Source organism: Gossypium hirsutum, chromosome A13, assembly GCF_007990345.1.
Source record: "Gossypium hirsutum isolate 1008001.06 chromosome A13, Gossypium_hirsutum_v2.1, whole genome shotgun sequence".
In the NCBI taxonomy this organism is placed as follows: domain Eukaryota; kingdom Viridiplantae; phylum Streptophyta; class Magnoliopsida; order Malvales; family Malvaceae; genus Gossypium; species Gossypium hirsutum.
The window spans coordinates 5,314,097-5,334,514 of record NC_053436.1 but is presented as its reverse complement, the minus strand read 5'-3'; the positions used below and the strand labels follow the sequence as shown (position 1 = coordinate 5,334,514).

The 20,418-nt window shown below is 33.5% G+C and overlaps 3 protein-coding genes across 14 annotated transcripts; 2 read left to right on the top strand and 1 right to left on the bottom strand.

Moving 5' to 3' along the window:
* The first annotated feature begins 1,009 nt into the window (after nt 1–1,009).
* Nucleotides 1,010–8,563, top strand: LOC121203512 (E3 ubiquitin-protein ligase MBR2). Of its 11 annotated transcripts, none has more exons than XM_041084583.1 (9): nt 1,050–1,415; nt 1,847–2,011; nt 2,495–2,674; nt 2,894–2,945; nt 3,072–5,104; nt 6,753–6,803; nt 7,800–7,898; nt 7,977–8,120; nt 8,208–8,563. In XM_041084583.1, exons 5-9 carry the CDS (start codon nt 3,212–3,214, stop codon nt 8,337–8,339), a joined length of 2,319 nt encoding a protein of 772 aa, XP_040940517.1. In that variant the 5' UTR covers nt 1,050–1,415; nt 1,847–2,011; nt 2,495–2,674; nt 2,894–2,945; nt 3,072–3,211; the 3' UTR covers nt 8,340–8,563. The 11 variants fall into 11 exon arrangements, with proteins under 11 accessions (XP_040940527.1, XP_040940517.1, XP_040940523.1 ...); XM_041084589.1 differs by having other exon boundaries at nt 1,059–1,263; nt 2,495–2,615; XM_041084587.1 differs by having other exon boundaries at nt 1,059–1,263.
* Nucleotides 8,564–11,257: 2,694 nt separating this feature from the next.
* Nucleotides 11,258–14,416, top strand: LOC121212214 (transcription factor bHLH95). 2 transcript variants are annotated; one of them, XM_041084581.1, is made up of 3 exons: nt 11,258–11,655; nt 13,074–13,511; nt 14,060–14,416. In XM_041084581.1, exons 1-3 carry the CDS (start codon nt 11,392–11,394, stop codon nt 14,156–14,158), a joined length of 801 nt encoding a protein of 266 aa, XP_040940515.1. In that variant the 5' UTR covers nt 11,258–11,391; the 3' UTR covers nt 14,159–14,416. The 2 variants fall into 2 exon arrangements, with proteins under 2 accessions (XP_040940515.1, XP_040940516.1); XM_041084582.1 differs by having other exon boundaries at nt 11,259–11,655; nt 14,063–14,416.
* A 3,584-nt stretch (nt 14,417–18,000) lies between these two features.
* LOC121212213 (U-box domain-containing protein 26) lies at nt 18,001–19,786 on the bottom strand. The gene has a single exon (XM_041084580.1). It carries the CDS (start codon nt 19,411–19,413, stop codon nt 18,163–18,165), a length of 1,251 nt encoding a protein of 416 aa, XP_040940514.1. The 5' UTR covers nt 19,414–19,786; the 3' UTR covers nt 18,001–18,162.
* Nucleotides 19,787–20,418: the final 632 nt, after the last annotated feature.

Sequence of the window (20,418 nt, the reverse complement as noted above, 5' to 3'; positions counted from 1 at the left end):
CCGATTCGTGTCTATTGATATAAAATTTTAATGTTATAAATAAAATTTTAAATTTTTTTCTTAGTCATTCTATTTTTTTAATAATTGCTTAAAAAATTGAGTAGTTATTATATTAAACTATTGAATATAATTAATAATTTTAAAATTTAGAGTAAAAATTAATAATTTTAAAATTTATATTTTAAATCAAGGTAGGATAAATGACCAATGAAATTGTTACCTTTATTTTTAGCTATAAGGCGGAGCTGGTGGTGTTAGTGGCTTTGGCATGTGTACAGACGCTTAAATTTGTTTGGGATATGGGTTTCCATCAAATAGTTCTCGAGGCTAAATTTTTGATGACTATAAAAAAAACTAAATGTTCGGTGTGAATCAATCTCACCTGAGTAGTTATATTTTAGACAACAAAGAGCTTATTAAACGATTCTTTGAGAGGTGTGCGTGAGAGTTGAATCATGTTCAACGGGAGAAGAATATCATGGCTCACTAAATCTGGTTGAGCATTTGCGTCGAATTATTTTTAGACTGAGGATAGACCAACAGACATGATGACCGTGGTAGCTCATGAGTGGTGTCTCTTTGGTCGTTAATGGCGATGGGATTGAAGTGCTCCTCTCATTTTGTCATGTTTGTGTGCATTTTCGAGTGATCTTTGGTTATGCAAATGTTGCTTAGCTACTTTTCTTTAGATTTAAAAATGTTGGGTTGTATATGTCTTATTTTTCATTTCTTCTTGTAGTCCTGTACGTTGTTTATGCTGTCTTGTTATATTATTTGAAGATAATTTAATATTTTTATTTAAAAAATTAATAAAATAATTAAAATTAAAGTATTTTAAACTGGTACCAATTGCATTAATAATATAATAAATTTACAATTAAATTAAAATTTTATTTATTTTAATTTTATTATGGATACTTTATTATCTCTTTTAATTATTTATTGTTTATTATTTTTAAGCCTACTTAAAAAAATTTATAAGTATATTGTTAATTTATTTTACTTATTTATTATTATTGTTTTACCATATCAATTTTTAAAAATGAAAAAATAAAAGAAAAAAAACCAATGTTGCAGACAGAATACACCTGTTATCTTCCTCTGTCTCTCTCAGATCATCTCATCCATTTTTTCAGTGGTTTTGTTTTGTCCTATTTTGTTGATCTCTTCTTTTTCTTTTTCTTATTTAAATTATCATTAAAAAAACCCTATCTGAAACTCAGACCAAAATAACAAGGAGAAGGAGAGAGCAAGAGAAAAAAGGTACAAAATTCCCAAAATAAAACAAAAAAGAAAGGGAAATAAAAGAAGCAATCCCTGTGACTCCTCTCCTTAAAATAATCAAACACCTAATTTCTTTTTTCCTTTTTTAATTTTAATGGTTTTCGTTTCATCGTCTCAGCTTTCTTTTTCAGGTATTTTTCTCTTAATCCGGATGATAGTAGTTTTGATGATCGAGAATAGTTGTTTTTTCAAGATCATTTCACTTTACCCTTTTTGGGATTTCTTAGTTTTTTTGGTAATTTTATGGTTATTTTCTTTATTTTGAAATATTACGAGGGATCGAGGTCGACCCATGTTGGGTTGTTTGCTAATTTTCCTTGTCAATTTTAATCGGATATTTATTTTAATCATCTGATGCTATTTTTTTTTTCTAAAAACAAAACTAAATGGAGGAAGAAATGGGGTTGGATTTTTCTGGTTTTCTCACATTTTTGTCAAAAGACCAAAGCTTTACTAGCACTGAAGCTTTCTTTATTTGGGTTTGTTTCCCTTTAGTTTGATGGGGTTGTCAATGTGATAAATTTTGTGTTTTTTTTCTTTGTTTTTCCTTCTTTTGATGCAGATGCTTAATTTTGCATTCTTGGATTGCTGATTCTGCAAACTACATTTTGTTGATTTTGTAATTTGAGGCTTGAAACAAGCGACACTCTGATCTACAAGTTCCCATATTTCTTCATTTTATTCCTTTTTGATCTGCTGATATTGCCTAACAAGCACATTATATGTGGTAATAATTTAATATCAATGTTGTTCTATCTAGCTTGTAGTTGGTTATGGATGTCAATGCATGGAAATATTGATAAAGTTCTAGTTGAGTTGTAGGCTAGTAGTAATTAGCTTTGATTTGTTTCTACTTGGTCTTGGTGCTGTGAATTTGACTGCTTGATCAGCACTTAATGTGAATGGCTGGTTATCAAGCTTTGTCATTTTGCACTGAATTGAGTGGTTGTGAAGTATTTTTGTATGTCAAAATGGAAGGCGGAAATATATTGGAAGAAAGAGTGATTTGCTAAGCTGGTATTGGAGATTCCAACTATCTAGATTCATGTTGTATTTACATTGTATTTACAGTTGTGAGTTCCTTGAAGTGATATTGAATATGAATGTTCAGCATGTGAGATAATGAAAGGGTGGGTTAATTGGTGTTAAACATAATTTACACAAAATATGAGCTCCTCAGTTCTGATAACTTTGTTTCGCACATGCTCAGGTGCATTTTTATATTTTGCATGAGAGACTATGCCAATAAGAGAGAGTAGCAGCCACAAGTATCTTATGTCCTGAACCAGAGAATTATCGCCTTATGAATGCCATACCGAAAGTTTCCTGGGGTAAAGACATAGTGAACCAACTGCTTTCCTTAAACTGTGAACCTGTCAATTACTATCAGGTCATATCTTGATCTCTAATTGACCTGGCATGCTAGAAACTAGAACTGTTGGTATTCTGTTTTTGTTTTTCTTGGCCTGTCGGGATATCAAGTTGCATGCTCTGTAACATAAAGTTGTTCTTGCTTGCACATCCTTACAAAAATCAATATCCGTTTGCAACTGAGGTAGTTATTTCTTTTGGTTTCAAGATGTTAACTGGTTGGGCCTTTCATTTGCAGACATACGTAACCTGGGAAAGCTGGATAACTCAGGAGCTTCAGAACTTATTCTGTAAGATGTGGTTGCAATATTGTTTCTTTTTATTACTTTACATAATTCCCTTGGATGACCCCTCTCCTTATTTCTCCCGTTTTCATAACTGAAATGTGAATTTGGATACTATGCTTATCTTTTCAGATTTTAACTACCAGTCTGATCCTGTGATCCCTTTCATATTTTGACCTAAGAAATGCGGAGCTTGAATGGACATTTGTTCTGAAAGTTGGAATAATATTTAGTGTCTCAGACATATTTCTGGGCGGAATATATCTTCCCTGATGCAAGGTCAGGGGGGCACCATTGACTCCTTCCCTGAAACTGTTAACATTGATGGGGGCTCTGGTCCCAATGACACGAGCATTGGTCAACCAAATTCTTTGCACAACATGCTGAATCCTGTGGAAACTCGGTTATCCAATTATGCAATGCCTTCTAGTGGGATGATGCATGGAAGCACTGTTACTCCCGATGTTCAGAGTGTTAGTGGCTGGAGTTCTGGGGAACCGAGCTCTAGATTGAGAATACAAAACCAGGTGATGCACGATGTTCTAAATCACCATCTTAATGATGATGGAACAAAAATAGAGTGTGGTTGGCCTTCTTATGGTGCTCATGTTGGGGCTGCTCCAAGGTCAGAAGAAAGGCGGATTGAGCCAGCAAATGTCATTTTTCCTGGGAGACTGACTAATGGTCGAAATGTCAATCAGGATCTACGTGGGCCCATATTTTTACAAGGTTCAAGCTCTAATCATAGCCCACAAAGGCGGATTGAGCCAGCAAATGTCATTTTTCCTGGGAGACTGATTAATGGTCGAAGTGTCAATCAGGATCTACGTGGGCCCATATTTTTACAAGGTTCAAGCTCCAATCATAGCCCACACAATGTGAATCTAAATGAAGGGTTTATTAGCAGTAGTGGTAATTCAAGGTCGAGTGTGGGAACTGGTATAGGTCTTAATCTCCACAACTCAGTTGGACTAGAAAGAGAACAGATTTCTAATGCCAGTGTTTCTTCTGATAATGTTGGTAGTTCTTCTGGAAGCTCTAATTATATGGGGGAGGAAAATAATGATGGTTCTGGCACTTCTTTGGGCAGTTGGGGTTTATCCTGCAAAAGGAAGGTTCTTGAAGGTACTTCTGGACAGTCTTATTCTGCTGGTACTTCAAGCTGTTTTCAACAAATTGAAAATGCTGCTTGGCATGCTGATCCTGCTCGTAACGATGCTTCTAGCAGCTTGAGTTTATCGACCCCCTCTTGGAATCTCCTTAATGCTAGTCCTCCTGATCAGCCGAATACAAGAGTTGGGCTTGGTATGAGAGGAGTAATTAGTGATGCGTTTCCATCTACCTTAAGAAGAGCAAATCCAGGAAACCAACAAGGACCTTTACCCCATAGTTTATCATCAACTGGGGTTGCCGGGCATTCTAGTTTCGGCTCTCCCGGTCACCCTAGAGCTGCCCTGTTTGGTGACTCTCTAGACTTGAGATCCACAGCTGCAATAGCTGGAAATTCTAGTTCTGCGTCGACTCAACCTCATATGAGGACCACTTCTGTTGTGCCGAGAAATGTGAATCCTTTCCCTTGGAATGGTACTTCCGGTTTAAGAGCTGCCAACCCATCGAGTTCTACTAATTTTGGAGAGAGAGCTGCTGCATTACGGGAGGAACCAAATATAAGAAATATCCCTAGAATCAATGCAGAACATCCCATGTTTGTACCAGCAACTGAGATGAGAAATGTAGCACAAGATCCAACAGGTTGGAATTTGGCTTCTGGAAATATTAGTACTTCTGGAGACTTTTCATCTACAAATCGACCTGGGCCTAGTTCAAGCATCCATCCTTTGCCAACTCCTGCCTTGATTCCTCCCCAAAACCCACCAATGCATAATCAACAAAGACTATCAGAATTTGCTCCCTGGTCTTTATTTCCTCCAATTGATTCTGAACCTGGTGGTCGTAGTGGCCATTTTCCACCCTTGTCTTCGGGCCCTTCTTCTTCCTCACAAGAGACAGTGGTGCCATCTGGATCGAACATCCAGGGTAGCAATCAACCATACCCTAGGTCTGCATTCATATTGGAGAGACAAGATGATGATGTTCTTGGGATGCCCCATTCGTTGCGAGCTTTGGCTGCTGACATCGAAGGGAGACACCGGCTAATATCTGAGGTTTGTTTCTGAAGGTCATTTTGCTAAATTTTAACTTCATTTGCTCTGTACATTTATATGTCTAAGGCTTCCTGAATAGGATTTGCTCTCAATAAATTCTAATACTTAATAGTAACAAATTTGGCTTTCCAGATAATGATGATTAGCAGCATTCTAGAATCACCTAGTTATCCATTTCTATGATATGCAGCGAAATGTAGTAACTAATATTGTGTTTATACGCATATAAATTTACACCCCTGCATGCACGCGCACATCTGGTTTATGCACTCATACAAACAAATAAACCATAAATATGTTCTAAGAAGACAGTTTGGTTTTAAAATTGTTGTTCTTTTGTTTTCCACATTTCATGTTTGATGTTCTTCACAAATTCATTTTGGGTTGGATATTTAGTAAGTACCTTTATTTATCCATTTATGTTAGATTGAACTGTCAAGGACAAAAGCAGATTTTTAAATTCTTTTCTTTCTATTTTCATTTTGATGTTCCCATTGGAATATCGGTTTGTAGGTGTTGTTTTATCTTACACTTGCACCCACCTCATCCTCATCAAAATTTTTCATCCTTTAAAATCATATCACAATCTTATGCTTATTTTATGAAAGAAAAAAATAACTTGTCCAGTTTTAAAAAAATTTCCCCTTTGTAGTTTCATACAGGGTATTGTAGCAACTATCTATAGTTTGCACTTTCAGAAAGAATCAATACAGTTAACATGTTATATTAGTGCTTAATCAAATTCTGATTTAAAATTTCCCTTTCTGAACATTATTAAAAGTTTATATAGGATATTCTAGCATTAATATAAGAATGTTAAAACATGAAAGAAAAATGAAAACCTGTAGTAAATCAGGCTCCTTATCACATCATTTATTTGAGTGTTTCTGCAAGCTATTTGTGTCGTCTATAGCTATCACTTTTCCTTTTAAAGCTTCTGCAAGCTGTATACTCTTTATCCCTGCCGATGTTCATCTTTCATATCTAGTTCATATTTTAGTCTGGATTGAATTATCTGTTGCCATTAGTGCTTTCTGTCATCGCCTACAAGTCATCTTTTCACCACATTTTTGTACCAGTTTGTGACCTTTTCCCACCTAAATTTTTAATTAAGATATGAAGTCTTGAGCAATCTCAACCTAGAAATGAAAATGGGCAGTTTGTATCTACTTTCAATCTATTTTTATAAATGATTGAAATGCATATTCAATTTTTACAAATATATTAAGTAGAAATTTATGAAAGTCAGGTGCTGCGTATTAGTCTCTCTACTAAAATGCTGTTGTTCACTTTCAGGTTTTTTTTATGTTTTGGTTTTATTTTTTTCTGCTCAATTTTGTTGGATGTAGATATCTCTATTTACCTCTCCTTCAAGACTTTCCTTTCTAGGGAAAAATAGTTCTGAAACCATCTCTGTTTTTTTCTCAATTCCTGATTATGTAATTCACATCTGTTAGTTTACATAATCTGTTTATACCAGTTGCTTTTTAGCTTGTTTATTTATTCCCTTTCTTTACAGAATCTGATGAATTAAGTTTGAGATAAACTATATGCATCACTAAAATTATAGTTTTCTATAATGGCAGTTGAACATAAGGAAAAAAAAAATTCTAATAACTTGCTGCTTATTTTGTTCTCCTTGTATCAGATACGCCAAGTCTTGAATGCCATGCGTAGGGGGGAGAATTTACGAATTGAGGTTTGGTTTCTGTTTCATGCAATTATGTTGCCAGGACATTTTCATAAATAGGTCGTGAGCTAGCAGCTGAATTTATTTTTGTTTATTATTATTTTTTGGCCACACTGGCTACGATGATTTTGCTGGCTAATGTTGAAAAGATTCATTTCCTTTTCTTTTTGCATTTTATCTTACATACATGTTTTATTTATTGGTGATATAGCTGTGCAACTCATTTCCCTTCCCCATTAATTAAAATTTTCTCATACCATATTATCGAAAATACAACTGAACTGCTATAAGAACATCTCTATTAGCGTTGATTTTTGTGAAAACGTATATATTTCTTAGGATGAGATTAAAAACTTAGCAGCTTCATGTGGTTAGATAGCTTTGGTGTAAATGTTTCTCTTCTTTGGTGCTAATGTGGTTAGAGACTGTTCTCACCATTGAGAACAGGTTCTGTATGACTTTGTTTTACTAGCTTAGTCTTGAATGATCTGTCACCGATTGTTTTTATGCAAAAAGCATATTATTGGATATTTTGGTGCATAGAAAGTTTGTTTGACATCTATAGGTCGCTAACTAGATTGCTTCAGCAATTGAATATATTATTGATGTGAGGACACGGTGATGTTCCCTTGTTTTAAGCCACATTTCGGCTCATATTGCATATAGTCTAGTCTTGTTTTTATGGTTGAGGTCACATGCATGGCTTCATATCCTCAAAGCAACACTTCTTCTTGCAGCCTTTGAAGCTTAGCATTCATGGATCAAAATATACTACACCCTGTGGTCTTTAAAAAGGAAAAGAAACAGGTTCCCGACTTTGGAAATACTGAAAACATATCTAAGTACTTGCTAAACAGATTTCCACCAAATGAGGGATAAAGAACTCTATTAGTAGAGCACCCCGGTAGACCCTGGAAAGGGCTCTGTTGTCTGAGAATAATTCATAGTCCTTCCCACATGATATGATGTTGTATGACATTAGATCTTTATGTGATACCCTTACAGGATTATATGGTGTTTGATCCATTCATATATCATGGTATGGCTGAAACCCATGACAGACATAGAGATATGCGCCTTGATGTTGATAACATGTCTTATGAGGTAAAAAGGGATTGCTGTTTTTTGTTCAATCACTTCACATTGGACGTTATTCTTCTCACATTGCAAATGGAACGCTAGGAATTGTTGGCATTAGAAGAACGCATTGGAGATGTGAGTACTGGACTGAATGAGGAAACCATTCTGAAGCTGCTGAAACAGCAGAAGTACTCATCCACCACAACAGAATCCACACAAGAATTGGAACCCTGCTGTATCTGTCAGGTATGATGCTCAATGACGACAGATAAGCTGCTTTAAATAACTTCATTCATCTCACCTGTTACCCTGTCTGAACTTTAATGATGGCAGGAGGAATATGCAGATGGGGATGAGACTGGGACACTAGATTGTGGACATGACTTCCACACAAACTGCATCAAACAGTGGTTAATGCTAAAAAACCTGTGTCCCATTTGTAAAACAACAGGCTTGCTCAAGTGAGAGCAAAGGCTGTTGTGAGATCCAATAATAGGGTTGGGACTTGGGATTATATATAATATATATATATCTGATTCAAACTGGCTTTTCTTGCCCTTGATCTGTAACTTTCAAGGCGACGGAGCCGCTGTTAAGGTTACGAATTGCAGGATGAGTTTGTTGAATAACTTGCATAAAGCATCATGACGATGATAAACATAATTTGAAATAATATCTATTTTATGACATTATCAAAGCTTTGAAGAATGTCAAATAGTAGTAGTTTTTAAATATGTTGATCATTTGTTACATTATCAATGGGGCACCTTTCCTCAGGTGGCTGGAATGATGTGTTTTAAGGTATCAACTGGGATGTAGGATAGATTCTTGATGATGATGGTGGTGGTGGGAAGAATAATGGTCTGGCGGTTTGCTATATGATGAATGATGAGACATGTATATATATCATCAGTTCATCATCATCAACTCCACTATCTTTTTCCTTCTGCATGTACAGATTTTAGCAGCCGTTTTATTTGTTGTAGCGTGGACAGCACATTTCTAACACTTGATCATTCTATGCCCAAACTCTCTTTCTATAATTTACTATTTACTTCCAATATTTTATACCTTCAAATAAGGTATTTTTTTTGTAGCTAAATAACACAATATATATATGTCCCAATTGTTTTTATTTATTTATTTTATTTGTAATATTAGTATGTCTATGCATAATTAAAACCACATACATATAAAAATTGGGGTTTTTTTTAAATACATAAAATATTATATGTTTTTACATATTTATTAGATGTCAACTTTCAAATATATGAGTTAGAGCATATTTTAATTTTTTTTCAGATAAAATGAACCTACCTGAAGACGATAAGCTAAGTTGCATGCATGCATGGGATAGCATTAATTAACAAATAGAAACAAAAATGAGTAATTGCTTTCGATAGACCTTTTCATGGCCGAATTAGAAGGAATTAGAAGGTATAAGGTATGACTGAAATGTGAGAGGGTGTGGATAAAATATAGACTTGAAAAATGAGTTTGGACAAAAAAATAAAGTCCGTTTTTAAATGAGCGGGATCTTGGGTAAGATATTTTTTGCTTGGGCCTAACCCGAATTTACTTAAAGACAAAAAAATCTGTTTTTTTTTTTTGTTTTTTAATGCTATTTTCTTGTTATTTTCTCTCTATTTTACTACTATTTTGTTGTTATTATTTAGATATTGTATAAAAATTTGTTTTATTGTTAATTTTGTTATTATTTTAGAGGCTTTTGATAATGTTGTTATTATTTAAGGTATTTGTTTATTAAGTTACATCTATCTTTATATTATTTAAGTATACATATTTTTTAAAATTTATTTTCAATTTGTTTAGAAATATTTATTTTTAAAATAATATAAAAAAATTAATACGGGTGGGCTAAATCCGAATTTTAGCATTTTTATATAAATCGAGCTTAGACAAAGTTTTAAGTCTATTTTTCGAATCGAGCCGGACTTGAACCTAATAAACGGGCCTAAATTTTTAATTAAGTCTAACTTAACCTGACTCATGAATACCTTTAGTTTTCCACAACTTATTAGAGTTTAGAAATGTCGTTCGCTAACATTTCTATTTATATATAAGAAGGAGAGATGTAATTCATAATTCTTTTTATGGTTTTTAAAAATTCGTCTGTTATGTTTATTGTTTTATTGCCGTTTCTTCAGAAAAAAGAAATGTAAGAACCTTTCAATGGTTAAATAGATATATTTATTTTATATTTAAGTGTTTAATTAAGTTAATGTTACGAGTCAATCTATATAAACTTAATTAGTAAATGATTAAAAATTCATTTTTTTACAAAATAATAAATATTAGTAAGAGGGTACTTTGTATCTTTTTGTATTTAAAATCAATTTAAACCCAAAATAAATCTAGAAAAAATAACACAATATTGAGACTTGAAACACCATAATTTTTAAAGACTCAATTTTACCATGTCAACTAAAACCTCATTTTTTTATACTTTTCTTTTTATAAATATATATATACATTATTTTTTTTTACTCACAACATGAGTGCCATAAAATAGTATTAATAAGAACAACATTATGAATCGATTTAGTAGGGATATTAGATTAAAAATTTTAATGTAGGAGAAATACAATTATAGTGATAAATATAACATTGAATTGTTAAGATATTAATCATTCAAAATTGTATATAAACATATAGAACTAAATTATTATTATTATTTTGATAATTGAAGGTAGGGATGAGGTTGTTAATGATTAGGGGCGTAACTAGGTAGGCTGGCAGGGGCCGCGGTCCCCCTTAAAATGAAAAAAAATTTATTTAGGCTTTTTAAAATTTTTAAAATTTTAAATTAGAAAAGGTAAAATTGTACTTTGGTCTCCTAAATATGATAAATTTTGATATAATTCCTTAAAAATTTTAAAGATATAAACTATTAAAATGGTGAAATTATATTTTTACTACTATAAAAATTACAATTTAATTTCTGCCTCTTTAAAAAAATTTCTGATTTCTGCTCTCATGACACAACATAAATATTCTAATACTAATGTAATAAATTCTTCTCATTCTATTATGAGAAATATAAAGAGCAAATATCATAGAAATTATAATGAAATTATTCAAAAAAAATAAAAATAAAGTGAGGGTTATAATAAGTTTTGAGTTGTGAACCTTTAAAAAGAAAAAAAGAAATATCTATTTTTAAAATTTATCGAAGTAAAGTTTCGAGTTTTAATTACGTGTAAGTTTATAGACAAGCTAAATAACATCAGAAAAATTAATTAAATTTAAATATTTTTAAATTTAATCGAGATTTAATGTAATTTACGGTTTGGTACAACGCGGTTTGGAAGATATAAAAAAATATATAAAATATATAAATTAGATGTACATACGTTTTTGTTTAGATTCTGAGTAACGGCATAGGCTTATGATTGTATTTTGGGCACTTCCTTGTTGAAAGACAATCTCTTTTTTCTTGTTTGCCACCTTTTAAACGTCTTTTCTCCTCTCTCTCTTTTATCTTCTCAATTCAGCTATGTCTGCCACCCCTGGAAGTTTCTTCTTATGCGAAAACCACCCATTTCCACCACCTTCTAACAACAATTCAGGCAGTGGTGGTGCCAATGGAAGCGAAGACAACAACCAACATGAAAAGCAACCTCTGCAAGACTCCACCAACAACAAGAGAGGGGGCGAATCGGATCATGAAATGCATATATGGACCGAAAGAGAGAGGAGGAAGAAGATGAGGAACATGTTCTCCAACCTCCATGCCTTGCTTCCTCATCTATCTCCTAAGGTAAAAAAAATAACCATACCATCTCTTGTCTCTTTAATCGCCATTAATTAACCTCCTGCTGCTATTCATTCATCACCAGAACTTTTTTTCCCTTTTAATTACATGGATTAATAAGTTAAAAAGAAAGGAAAAATAATGGTTTTGGTCTTTCCATTATGTTTGAATTTAAAATTTAGTCCTTTAGTGTAATTTAGTAATGAAAATTGGTAACACGGTTAATTATTCCAATTTCATAACATAAATTTTTAATTTTTTTTATGTTGACGTGATGAGTTTGAGGGTTTAAAAAAATCATATTAGCATTTTATCATGTTAATATTTGAATTGACTAATTACATTATGAGCGTAAAAAGATTAAATTACTTCAAAATAAAGTTTAAAGACTAAATCTTAAATTAAAATATAATATAGAGAACTAAATAATCATTTAACCTAAAAGAAAACGGAAGTTTCAGTTATGGAAAGTGCTTGTGTGTACCCGGATAGGTTCTTTCATTTGTTTATAGTTTAATATGGTAATGTATTTATTGTAGCTGAGTTGTCATAATCTGTTTAATTTGCCAAATCCCAGTTTTTGTTGACCCTCCTTTTTGAAATTCCTTTTTTTATACAAGTGAACAATTACATCGGAAAGAAAAGGAAAAGATTTGTAAGTACGGGATTAAGTCTTGAATTTTATGTTAATTAATTTGAAATTTACATAAATTTACTTATGAATTATGACGTGATTGGTAACTAATTACAGGGAGAAATCAGAAAATATTTTAAAGGGTCGGAATTATATAGTAATTTTTATGACAGAAAAAATACAATTCTACTATTTTAATAGGCTATATTTTTATAATCTTTAAAGAATTAAATCAAATTTTTATATTTTTAGAATGTTAGAGTGTAATTTTACTTTTATTAATTTAAAATTTTAAATAGATCATATAAAAAAAATTCATTTTACGGGGTCGGGACCCTTGCCAGCACCCCTAATTTTGCCATCGACTAATTATATCTTTTAAGATTCAAATGGTACTATTCAAGGTTTGTTTCATTTAAATACACCACAGTTCAATCAAATTAATTAGTTGGTCGAACCGAATAAGTTAGCCGAATTGAGAACTAATTGATTCACGAATCTGAACAAAAGTGTTATACTTGTTTTTAAAAGAAATTTGGGTAAAGTGAAATACATAGAAAAAAAATTAAAGTAAGATAAAAAGGAGGAAAAAAACTAACTTAATAAATGATATTTATGTCATTGTGTTTATTATTATTTTTTTACTTTTCCCTAGTTACTTAATTTTCGGGAATTTTTAATTTTGGATTAGTGACCTAACTTTAATAGAAAAATCATGTGATGCCATGATTCTCGTTAATAACCTATAAATTAGATAAGCATCTGATGAAGAGTTTTAATGTTTTGACAGGCTGACAAATCGACCATAGTCGACGAAGCAGTGAAGCACATACAAACCCTAGAGAAAACCCTCCAAAAGCTGCAAAAACAGAAGCTAGACAGACTCCAAGAAGGACTCAATCCCATTGATTTGGGTCACCAGGATACAACCAGGGAAGCATTCATGGCGGATCAAGTATTATCTGGAAACGATGCTGCAGCCAAGGATTTAATAATAAAATCCAATTCTGTTATGGTCGCTCAACCCCGTTTGCAGTTTCAAACATGGACCTCCTCCAACGTGGTGTTGAACATCTGCGGCAAGGAAGCACAGATAAGCGTGTGTTCCCCCAAGAAACTAGGGTTGTTCACCACTGTTTGCTGCATCTTGGAGAAGCACCACTTGGAGGTCATATCTGCCCATGTTTCCTCCCAATCTAATCGTTCCATCTTCATGATTCAAGCTCATGTAAGTTATATATGGCTTTCTTTTTTTTTTTTGTTCTTAATCTCTACATCAAGCTATTTGCTGCTTCATGTCTTTGATTTAGTTATTTCTTCTTTCTCTAGTTGCATGCATAGTTAGGGAAATATTCTAGAGAGACATGTAGTTATTGTCTTTTACACATTATTATGATATATTGGTGAGTTGAAAGTTGATGATCTCTCAATAAATTAGTATTGTCTCCAATGGAATTGTCTCTTAACTTTGCCAAGAGACTGAATGTATGAAAAAATAGTAGAATTCACAAAGTGAGAGTTTCTTATCGAATCTTGATAATCTTGATAATCTTGATAAAGTGAGAATCTCTTGACAAGTATTAGAGTTGGAATCTCAGTAGTAATTTTGGTGTATGGTTTCTAAGTATCACTTAACACTGTACAAAGCGAATGATATAGTTTAACACTAGAGTGTCTTAGATGTTTGGGTGAAAGAATATGAAATAGACGACACCATCTATATATACATTTGTGTATGTGTGACTTACACCAAATTATCAATCTACAAAAATGAAGCAGGTGGGAAGTAGTGGAGCTTATAATCATCAGGTGTCAGAAGTGGACGAAATATTCAAACAAGCTGCAGCTGAGATCATGTTCTGCCTCACCTCTTGATTATATGCCCTCTTTTACATGCATTTATAGATAAATATCTCACAGTTTTTCTGTAAAAGCTCCCATATATGTATGCATGTATGTATATATATGAGTAAAAAGCTCTTTTTTTCTGCATATGATTGAAGGTAGCTTTGTTGATTCCCTCCATATATATAGTCCATAGTGTGGAAGGCATATTATCCAGAAAATATACCCAGTTTTGCTTCACAATATGCTGAGTTGTTGTTATAGAAAATCAAAATATACTTTGATGCATGGGTGCCTTTAATGCATGATTGGTTTCTTGAATTATAATTTTTTTTAATTTTAGTATTTCAACTTTTTAAAATAGACACATAAAACTATAATTTTTTTATACAATTAAGGTATTTTCTAAATCCATTTTACATTTCATGAATTTTTTATTTTTTTTTGATATGTAATCCTCTTAATAATACCGTCTTCAAGCTCGTATTTTCTTCTATATCTTTCAATAATGCTACAAGATTACCTATTTAGCCAGGTTAATTTTAAATGTGCAAACGCCATTAACTTAGAACTTAATATTGTAAGAACGGTTGAATCAGAAATAAAAATTTTCAGTTAACACATCAATAACTAGTTGGGTGTAATAGTAAGATACATTACATTCCTAAAGGAAGGATCCAAGTTCAAACTTTAAAGACGATATTGTTAGCAAGATAGTCATAAACCTCAAACATGAACATAAAGAATATAATTAAAGAAAACAATAATAATCTATTAATTTGATGATTTGGGTTCTTTCAGATCAAGTTTTCTTATGGATCATAATATTGGGCTAAGAAATAAAAATATCAGTATCAATATCAGGCCTCTTTCGGCCTATATTCAAAAACCAATCTCATGAGCTTAGCTTGTAAGCGCCTACACGGATAAAATATGATTCTGATGTAGTAATATGAGAAATTTCAAACTATAAAGATCTAACATTAGTACTTATAAGTAAAATCAACTCATCATGTTACAAGGTTATGTAATGCTAAATTTAAAGTTAGGATACAAATCCAAACTCAGTTACCAAAGTGTACTTTTATTTCGATGTTAACATGTCTCAAGCTACTAAAAGTGGTGTCTCGAGGCATGGTTCTTTATGTTTAGAGATTAGGTCTCCAAACCAACCTTCCATGTTTCCTTAATTTTGCTTCGATATTAAAATGGCTCAAGACTTGGAGTAAGACAAAACTAATTTAGCTTCAAAGTTTACTTCTCACTTGTCTCGAGACTCAATGGTAAAATAACTCTAGAAACACATTTTCAAGTGTATAAATCATACCTAAACTTTACATCAAAATAAAACCATCAATTAAACTCCTAAACACAATTGAACAACATCAAATTATAACCATCAATGCAACATCATTTAACCATCTAATTCACGTAAACAAACTTATATAAACTAGCATAATTATCTACTAACTAAATATTAAAATTCAACTTATAAAACCTTATACGCCAATATACTAGATATACCAAAATGGCTGCTTAAGCAACATGTCCAAAACAACCCACGTACATGTTATTCCAACTCAAACACATATATACGTATAAAAGAGTAGCAAAATGATTCCCAAGTTAAGTTGTTGAGAATGGATGCTTTTAGACTTTCAACCTACAAAAATCCTCATCCGAAACCTGCACACAAAAATAAATAAAACCGTGTGTTGAGTATTGAATACTCAGTGGTGCTAATATAATTCAAATACATTTCATTAAGAAATGGTATTCAATACTCAATATACAACATACCAATAAATACTACTTTAACCCATTACCTCGATGCGTAGTCATATTGATTATAACAATTAGTTGGTCTATGAAAGCAAATTGAAATTGAATAACAGAAGCACAAACTATAAAAGCTAAATGACGTCTAACTTTTCGTTTCCTTCGCCTTTGATGTTCCAATGTTGTCTTTAGTTATGTTTGATAATACAATTACGAAAACTTCATTAATTACATAATTCAACACAATTCAACGAAATCAAACATGAACGTGTTTAATTCAATTTAATCCTTCACTTCTCTGATATTCAAAACATTTACATTGCATAATTTATCTGATCGAATTTAAATCCAACTTAATAAATATAGTATGAGAAACTTTCTAATTCTATTAATTATTAATAAATCTAAATTTTCACTTTTTACAAATAAGTCTTTGATAAAGCGTAATTTGTTAATAATTTAATCTTAATTTCAACTTGATTCACTATCACTAGCAACTTTTTTTTATCATGTTCTCCCCTCATTCATTCTAACATCACATTTCTCAAATTTTCCAACAATGAAAATCTATATCTAAACTTACTCATATCCTTCATCACTTAACCAAAAATTCAACTAAAATTTTAAGAAAGAAACTCACCTAACCCTTAGCAAGGTACCACAATGGTGAAAATGAGAAGGAAAGAGTTTCTTTCTTCTCTTTCTTATTTTGGATGGTAAGAAGAGAATGGAAAATATGCTTCTCTCTCCCACTAGCTTTCAACATATACATTCTTAATTTAATTAACTTATTAACTTAATTAAATATTTAATATAAATCTAGTATTATTGCATTATAAATATCTCATTCCATTAAAATTAGTTAATTTATCCTTTAATCCTTGACTTAATTTCTATCCCTTTTTATTTTTTAAATTAAAAATTCATGAGCAATTGTACTTTTACAATTCAGTCCTTATATTATAATTACTAATTGATTCATTTTAATTTTGCTAAATAGTTTAAGCTATCACTATAGTAGATGATACTTAAATTTTCACTTCTACAATTAATCATTATGCTTTAATAATTTATTTTTAAAACCGAATTTTTTCGATACCACTAGAAATTGGATCGTTACAGATAGACTTTTGTAGCATTCTTTGAATGTTCCCAAACATTCGGTTATGACATGATTGCCAAGAAAACAGAAATTGAGAGGTGTTGGATTAAATGTTGACGAAGGAAGCATGCTATGTGGTGCTGCAAGGGAGAATCGAAACCATTTGCCTTTTTATTGTGTTTTTTCAAAGAAAGTTGGAGAGGAGGTTTTGAATTTATGTAATTTGCAAAGAAGGGTCATGATTTGGAACCAAGAATTGGCATGGGGCTATCAAAATAGGAATAACGGTTAAGTTTCGGAACTAATATGGACAAAAACAAGTTCAATGACCAAGATGAATAAATTTATCAAATTGAAGGACCAGATGATAATTTATCCCTAAACTTTATCAATCCATTTCAATGGTAGTCATCAACCAAAGGCATACTATCATTAAAAAAAGAAAAAGGAAATCTTCTCCTGAGAAGTAATTCCAGGTAAAAATGCAGCCCTCATGATTTGTCAACACATGGGAGTAAAGTTAAAAAAGGACATTAATGGTTGGACCCCCAAAAGAGTAGGAAACAGAGGAGGTGTGTTGGAAAACATGTGAGCACTTGTAGTAGTTAGCCATCACCACCAGGGACCAAAGAATATGAGCAGCCGTCACCACCACCACCACCACCATCATGTGATTCCATTCCCATGTGACCCCTCATCTTCTTTTTTACAACCCACAATCCTTAGTTTTTTTCCCATTTGAAACAGAGTGGTGGGCCTCCCTCCCCCTGTTTCTATGCCATGATTCCTCTTGCGGACCTCTAAGCATGCACGCCACCAACATACGTATCTATCTCTGGCACTCCACAGTCAATACCCAGTTTTGTGTTTTCATTTTTGATGTGCCCTCTCAAGCAGTATAATCTGTTAAACCCAAAGAGTAATGGGTTGCAAACTGGAGGCGAAAATGGCTATTGATTTTCCGTATGATTTCAGGAAAAAGAGCAAAATGTTTCCAGGAAAACAGATGTATGATTCATTTGCTTTGCTTAACAAAAATTACAATCCTTGTTTATATACACCCATCTCTTAAAAAATGTTGTAGGTATTATCGGAATTTAAAAGGCTTATATTTTTCTGTTCCAAACTTTTCGGTGTGAGGCGAGAGGGATGGTCAAAAGGGTACGATTTCACTGCAAGCAAAATCATCCGAATTGCCGATGGAATCTTCGGGCCACGAATCCCGAAGCAACTTAAGAAGCATTTGGGCCTTCCTCTTCGCCCTCTCCGTACAATCACTTTGAACCAGCAATAGCAGCTGTGTCAGAACCCCCGCGCTCACCGCCTCCCTCTGGCTCCCTTCCGACTCCGAGCACAGCGCCATCAGTGCACCCGCCGCGTACTCCGTAGCCCTGTCCGAGATCTTCAGTATCGTTTTTACCAGCAGCGGGACAGTCAGCGCGTGCGCCGCGAACGCCAAACACCCGGAGGGGATCCGGCACAACAATTCTATCGTCGCCAGAGCTCGTTCGGCCTCGCACTTGTCCAAATCGGCCAACCGGTCGATCAACATCGCCGGCACTCCGGCTTGGACGGCTTTGTGCCTCGTTTGCTTCACTAAGCACAAGGCGAAGAGAGCCCGAACGCCGATTCTCAGCGCGCGAGGATAAGAGTTGAGGTTCCTTAATATGTCCACGACGCCTTCGAAGATCTCATCCGCATTGCATATCTGAGCTCGAAGATCCGGCGATCTCGTGCCGGAGAGAACGTTTTCGATGAGTGAAGCCGAGTTAATTCGTACTTCGATCGAGGAATGGAACAACATACGCGACAGGTAGACCACTCTGTTGGGGTCCGAACCAATCGACTCGCACTCGGATTCATTGAGTTGAAACATCACTAAAACCGCAAGCGCCTCCACGCTCAACTCCGACGAGCCTGTATCCGAAAACACGATATATATCAGTACCTCACGTGCGTCATGTGAAGAAATAACGGACCGGTTCTTATCCGAGTCTCTTGCCAGTCCCTTGAGTCGACGCAGAGCCGAAAGACGAGGCTGAAACGGACTGGAAACCGCCGAAGCTTGAGTCAACAAAGCCCGAACCATAACCGGGTCGGCAGGTTGCTTAGGCGTGGGAATCCTCTGTATACCAAAAGCCTGGTTCGCTACACACCAATCTTGAATAAGACGGCGAAGGGTATGGTTAGGAATAAAAGTGAAATCAGAGAGGGGGGCACGAGTGACGGGACAAGTGGTGTTGCCGGTGGCGACCCAGGACTCAATGCTGGAACGGTCGTAGGTTTGGCCGGTGCAGACGGTGACAGGGTCACGCATGAGCTCGAGGGAGATGGGGCACCTGAAATGATAAGGAATTTGGAGACCAACCAAATCTAAAGGCTCAACAATAGTGGTGCCAGGCATATTCGTCTTCTTGGTTGTTCCAGATTATGGGGGGAGGGGGTGTCTGAAGATTCTCTGAGCGGTGGCTGCTGGTTTTGGTTTGATATGAGGAAAAAACGTAAAAATAAAAATTGGGGAAGCAGGGGAGAGACAAGAAGGCAATAACAGCTAAGGGAAGGGAATGGTGGGGACTTGTGAGAGGGGGTCGGGTCCTTTCGTCTCTTATCTTATCTTATCTGACTATGGGCCACACGTGTAGCCATTTATAAGTGTGGACTCTATAGGAGTATTGGTCAAACCATTTTATGTACGACTTGTTTTCTCTTGGGTCCCACCTTTTTACATCACCAAATACTGCATTATTAATTATTCTGATTTATTTGTTTTAATAAATTATATATTTTAATTACATCTATTAATATTATTAATTAATTTAAATAACTTAATTTAATACATATATTTTTAATTTTAAATGTTATTATAAAAAATTAAAAATGTTTAAGATAAAAAAAGGTTAAAAGTTAGATCTAAAGTATCAAATCCCACCAATTAGTATGAGCTGTACGTATAAGTACAAGTTGATATTGTTTGAAAAGGGTCGAAACACATAAATCTATACGCATCGAAATTTTAACCGAAACGAAATCTAAAGCACTTGGTGGGGATTAAGGATTGAAACAATACATATTGATTACCGACTACCATGATTTAACTCTTATTTAGGAGTTTGATTCAACTTAATTCTGGAGTTATTAGAGGTTTAGTATAATTACCAAATACAAGTGGGTCTAAAACTTGATAATAATGTTTAATAGAAGAATACGAAATATTTAATTTAGGTTAGTTCTATAGATGAAATATTAGTTTAATAGTAAGTTGAGGTTTTGTGAACTTTGAGTTTTCATGTTCAAGTTTTATCTTATATAAGTTATATGGGAATTTTTTATCCAAATTTTATCTCGAGTAAGTCCTACCATACATACGTGAATCTTATTCAAACATATTTCTATAATCAATTTGATCGAT